Source organism: Bacidia gigantensis (assembly GCF_019456465.1).
Source record: "Bacidia gigantensis strain McMullin 20006 chromosome Unknown contig_175, whole genome shotgun sequence".
Taxonomy (NCBI): Eukaryota; Fungi; Ascomycota; class Lecanoromycetes; order Lecanorales; family Ramalinaceae; genus Bacidia; species Bacidia gigantensis.
In genome coordinates, this window is record NW_025408595.1 from 311,203 (window position 1) to 317,123 (window position 5,921).

The 5,921-nt window shown below is 40.6% G+C and overlaps 2 protein-coding genes across 2 annotated transcripts; one reads left to right on the plus strand and one right to left on the minus strand.

Annotated features, from left to right (window-relative positions):
- Nucleotides 1-1,602: 1,602 nt before the first annotated feature.
- Nucleotides 1,603-3,385, plus strand: KY384_002898 (uncharacterized protein; the record flags this gene model as incomplete). The annotated part of the gene is made up of 3 exons (XM_044811420.1): nucleotides 1,603-1,701; nucleotides 1,732-1,927; nucleotides 1,965-3,385. 3 exons carry the CDS (start codon nucleotides 1,603-1,605, stop codon nucleotides 3,383-3,385), a joined length of 1,716 nt encoding a protein of 571 aa, XP_044671696.1.
- A 586-nt stretch (nucleotides 3,386-3,971) lies between these two features.
- KY384_002899 (uncharacterized protein) lies at nucleotides 3,972-4,403 on the minus strand (the record flags this gene model as incomplete). Its single annotated transcript, XM_044811421.1, has 2 exons — nucleotides 3,972-4,076; nucleotides 4,143-4,403. The coding sequence occupies 2 exons, from the start codon at nucleotides 4,401-4,403 to the stop codon at nucleotides 3,972-3,974; spliced, it is 366 nt and encodes a 121-aa protein (XP_044671697.1).
- Between the last annotated feature and the right edge of the window lie 1,518 nt (nucleotides 4,404-5,921).

Consider the following 5,921-nt stretch of genomic DNA (forward strand, 5'->3'; position numbering starts at 1 on the left):
TAGATAGTTGCGGCTATACTTACTTAAAGCTTTAGAAGTAAAATTATAATATCCTAAGTATTTAAATTATATTTAGAATTATATTTAAGTAATATTATAGGTCTAGAATTTCTAAACCTATAGAAGATTAATAAGCTTTTATATAGAGACTACCCTTTCTTATAAAGAAATATACTATAATTAAATATACTTATATATAATTATATATTATAAAAGTAAGATAATCTTAGTATCCTTATTGTATAAGAAAAGGCTAAAGGTTATAATATATTTTAAATTTAATAGTTAAGGAATACTAACTAGAAGCTATAAGTACTTAGGTATATTTTATAGTAGGAGAGAAAACAATAAACTAAAAAGCTTTTACTTAACATTTTCTAGGATATAATATTAAATATATAGTGCTATATAATTATAGTATACTATCTTTATAACTTTAAAGCCTAAAGCTTTATTAATAATACCTCTAAAAGCTCCTCTTAGAATATATACTACTAGGCGTTTATACGCTAATTTCTAATTAGTTTTATATAAAGTAAATAAGCTACTTAATAATTACTAAAAGCTTAGGGAATAATAACTTGTAGTCTATCTTTAGCGTTAGGGTAGGCAGTCCTCTATAAGTACTCTATTGTTATAGATTATAATGAGAGTAGGATGGGAATATCCTAATTAGGCTTAGCTTAGCCCTACCTAGCTTAGTATAAGGTTTTATTTCTACTATAGCTTATTAAATAGCTTATAATTAATTTATTATTAACTAACTATATTATATATATTGCTTATTAAAGTCTTTATGTACTATTTTTTCTTATATCTATCTTCTCTTATTAACTTAGTAGAGTATATTTTAAAGTAGTTTAACTAATAGCTTTAATAAAAATAATATAAAGAACTATATATAAGTAAGAGGTAACCTTTTAAAAATAAAATAATCTTTAACTTAGGTTTTTAAAAAGTATATATATAGTAGACTTTTTAAAGATACTATTAAGTAAAGTCTACTAAGAGAATAATTTTAAATATATACTCCTTTTAATATTAAATAAAATATATATACTTATTACTACTTTATATTAATACTTAAGGATTAGTTTATATAGGGGTAAATTAATAGTAAATAGATTTTAATAAATATATTATAATTATATAATCTAGACCTTAGTAATAAGTAGCTAGTATATTTTATTACTAGTTTACTACTAAGGTAAATTGCTATTATATAGATATAATACTTAGTAATAATTATTAAAGATTAATTAAATATATATTTTTAAAGTATATTAAACTATATATATATAGACTAGTTATTATTAGTTGATAGTTATTCTTTTAATATATAAAGATTTATAAGCTGCCCTAGACATTAGTCATTCCGCCCCGCATCGCATAGTTGCAACAAGATGCCTGTGCCCACTGCCCGGAGTTTACATCGGAGATAGGCTCGCTTAAACTCCGGCTCGGGGTCTTGGCTCTTGGACTTAATGCTTGTTCAATTTGTTCAATGCATCTATCACCTTCCTGCTCAGTAACTATCCTCCGCAATTTGCACTTCGGCATCAGAAACCTCTCCTTGTGCACATTGTTACACAGAGCAATGTGATGTCCGAACGTAGGACATCTCCTCCTTTGGATCACCCCATTACAACAGCAGCCGTCGGCTTTGGATCGGGCCGCACCCAGGCTTCGTCATTTCCCAGTGTAAGTACTTCACTTCATTCTCTTCAACAGCTCTCACTCATCACTCACATACCACAGACTCGTAGTGACCCACCTCAAGAGGATCAAGAGCTTCAGCCTTCAACTTCCGATCCGCTTCAAGTGCTCAACAGCGCCCCGCACTTTGCAGCTACTGAGCGCCAGTCGCCACCCTCTGAAAGCCAGCTCACCCCTTTATCCCCGATCATCAGATCCGAGAGTGCTTTCGGTGAGTCATGAATTGTTCTGCTTAGCCACTCCTCTAGTCTATTACGAATCAAGCAACCAGGAGAACCATTCTGAGCCCCTCACGTCCGGCGCTTCGATCTATTTCACTTCAGGTGTGACCGAACAAACTACTGACTCGTATCAACCAGACATCGCTTTTAGAGGGTCCGATAATATCGCTGACGAATCCTCTGACCACTCGCCGGCATCAGAATCACCCCATACCAACGACCACGGATACGAAGACTGTGACAACCCAAGCTCTAAATTACAAGCCATAGATCCAGAATACGAATATTTCCAGGATTCGGAAAACGAGGAAGATTGCGCAAACCCCGAGTACGAATTCTTTGACCCAGAAGACTCTGATTGTGACATGGCCCTGAACATAGACGACAAGAAGGCTCTCTTCGAACAACAAAACCACTACTACAACGATGAAGCAGCAAGGAACCGCGGCCGTCAGGTCATCGAGACTGCCACCAATATCATAGCTGCGCCTCGTGGATCTCCTACTGCTAAGCAGACGACTCCTTCAATCCATCAAGCTATTCACAATCGTCCCAAGCTCAACGAGAGCGTGCTTCAAGACGGCCTACTGAACGCTCTTTTCAAGGCGTCGCGAATGGTGCGAAAAGCGAGTGTTCCTCCCAGCAAACCTTTCGATCTCTATGACTACGAGCCAGAGCCCCGCGCGTGGACCAAGGACTACCTTGGCCGAAAGACTCGAGCCAATTTTCACCAGAAGAGTGTTCCGCAAATGAAACCTCCGGCTGGTACATTCGATGCGTTCTTTGCAGAAGACCCGAAACTAAAAACACCTATCCCTGATCTTACGTGGGGACTCTGTGAAACGCTACTCAATGTAGCAAGAGACAGGTGGCCAAAACTTTCCAAAACATACAACGCCTCCGTGACGAAGGGTCTGTTCCACGCTTTCTGTAGTATGGACATAAAGACTCTCAACCGTCCGACCGGTGAATTGCAACTACAGTGTGCAATGGCAGGCTCTGCCATGGTGTGGAATAAGGTGCAGTGGGACGCGCAAATCAATGACCAGCCTATTCCGAAGGGCCATGACGATGACCAAAAGATCGAGAAAGGATCGGGCTCGTCGATCCCAGGTCTTACCTCATTTGTCTTCACGTGTGGCGTTAGTCCTTCACATGCTACGATATACGTCAATTGGAGAGAGGACTGGGATAATGGAGCGGTGTATTGGCACACAACTCCGATAGGATGGTATGGTACTGAATATGGCGCTGACCAGCAGACGGCCGCGTTTCAAAGAGCACTCACCAACATACATGATTGGGGCGTCGGACCGCGTGCGGACGTGATCTATCGACAAGCCCAGAAGCAGGCCAAGAGAAAGGCACCCAAGGACTATGAGATGCCTCTACCTGAGAGGAAACGGCTGGAATTGATAAATGATGAGCATGCTAGTGGCTCCAACTAATGCAGACTGTCCGACTTCAGGCTCTGTAAGCGGACAACACGGAACCATGTCTTCAAAGGAGACGAGGAAGGCAGAGATACCCTGAAATAGCTGAAATAGCATGCAAATATCCATTCATAGCATATCATCTTATATTGGTGTCACCGTGAAGGCATTGATTTGAAGAAATGATAGCCAAAAATTGCATCCACTAATACTTCTGCTGTGGACTACAAATACAATGCAATACCCCACGTACTCTCCTTTCACCTTCTAATGCAAATGAATAAATTCACATAAAACGTTTCGAGGGGTTCGCCGCTTCTCTTCCCTCCGCTCCTTCCTCTCCATAATCATCATCGTCACGAACCCAACGAGTCCAGACTGCCAGGCAATACTTGTCAGCAGGGTTGACGCTTCCAGGCACCTTGCGAGGTCGTCCAACTCTCCTAGGCACTCCTTGACCCACGCCCGGCTTTTTAGATGATCCATTCTCGGCTTTAGAAGGCCAACCTCTCTTTCTCGAGGGCTTCTCCGATTATGGTTTTCTCTTTGCGAGGTCGTCCCCTCCCTGCCTTCGTAAGAGACCCTGCCGCGTTGGCTAGTATTAATATGTCTTCCTCTCTATCTGAAGGCTGCGATCTTCCTTTTGACGATAGAGTCTCAGATTCAACAGGAGATTGCTCCTCCACATCACCTTCATAGTCAGAATCTGGCTGGTATCGAATGGACGGGTACCAAGAGCCATGCGGTAATTGTTCTCTTACGTCGTTTATACCTGGAACTTGAGCGTAGTGAGATACTGATTGGAGAGGCTGGCCCTAGACCGTAGATAGTTATCTCTGAACTCTATGTGTCGTAGCTGGTTGTTGGCTTGTGTGCAGTAGTAGATAATTATATTCACATGATGCTTGCCCTTGAATATTGTATATTGTAGCTCGTTGTGTGTCCAGTTGCGGCTGCACATAGCTAGGCCCTGAAAAGGATTGAAAAAGATTGCTCTAGTAGGCTGTCCATCGCAGCTGGTTGTGGGAGCCATTGTGGCGGTAGGTAGCCATTCATAGTGGAAGGATGTTGCCCTTGAAGATTGTCCATCGCAGCGGATCTGGGGTCTTGATGCGGATACCAATAACTAGACCTAGAGAGGAATTGTCTACCCATATTTTCAATTGAAACGAGGCTCATTCTGATCTTTGGCACCAAAGATATATGTCAAGGAGCAATCGCTTTTCTATAACCTTATTTAAAGTGTTCAGTCTAAAGACTTGAGTCCCTGAATCCTCTAAGTATGATGGGTCTTGATGACTTACTATCATTTGCCCAGTTTCTCGAAATGGAGCACATATCCCTGGCAATGGATAGCGCTTCGACAATGTTGTTATAGCTAAGTAAAGCTTTGATTTTCGATGTCTGATGATCACGATCAAATGTTTGTATAAGTCGATAAAGGATGTTGTATGGATGAAGACGCGATCTGACCATGGTCTTCTTATATAGATATTGAATCAGCACAAGGAAAAATCTGTCTCCCGAATAATCTATTCATCCAAGTCGTCCTGACCGTTGCTATCATGTACTAGATACTCATGGGGCAAGCCATTGAAAAAGGCCATACGTTTAGCCTGTAATTAACGAATTGCCTCTGCGAGAGGAAATAGCACCAGGAAAAATGTGCACAACATCTTTATAAGGCTCGTTTAAAGCAAAACGTACTAACTCGTTTCAAACGAGTCTAAACGGAAAAGTTCTTAACAGTTTCGTTGGAAATCAAGGCTGTCGCTGCTGATAATACAAATGTTGTGTTGAACATATAAAGACCGCGAGCAGATACGTTTGTACAGCATGAAGCGCGAGCGCGTTTGCTGGTCAAGTGTGAAGTGACCTATTTGAAGCCAGCTGCATTAAGGCTACATTCGAAAAACCAATACGCAGACTTGATCAAGCGTAATCAACTGCTAATTCCTGCTCCGTCTTGTCTCCCTGCCATGACTAATTCCTTTACCTTCATAAAATTTACCTAATGTTACTCCCTACTATTGTCATACCCTAAGCCTAGTCCTATAATATTGACTGCTATTTTGTCATTAGAGTATTGGCGATGCAATCTCCTATTAAGGTTCCCTATCGCTGCCTCACCTGCTCACAAACCCGGCTTGACGCTGACGTATATAATAGTTAGCGATATTTGTTCACGAACCCCTGTTTTGTCTTTTGAGTTTACCCGGAGAAGATAGCAGGTCATCTATGTCTAGGCAGTGCATTTAAATCTTAAAGATTGATAGAATACTTTCGTTGCTTTACTTTCTAATCAAACAAAGAAAGAACTGAACCACCCATACATTTAGACACAAGCACTGGGACGCAAAGCTCTCACGAATCCCCATTGTCTTTAGGGATAGGCGATAAGTTCTTCAACGGAATAATCTAGCGACAACGCTGCCTGCACTTGAGGCACTAACGCTGTGCTACATGACCTTCGACCAAGCATCACTGTGGTACTTAATTCTTACAATATAGTCGAGACTCTCTAGAATTATTGGTAGATTAATATAGACAT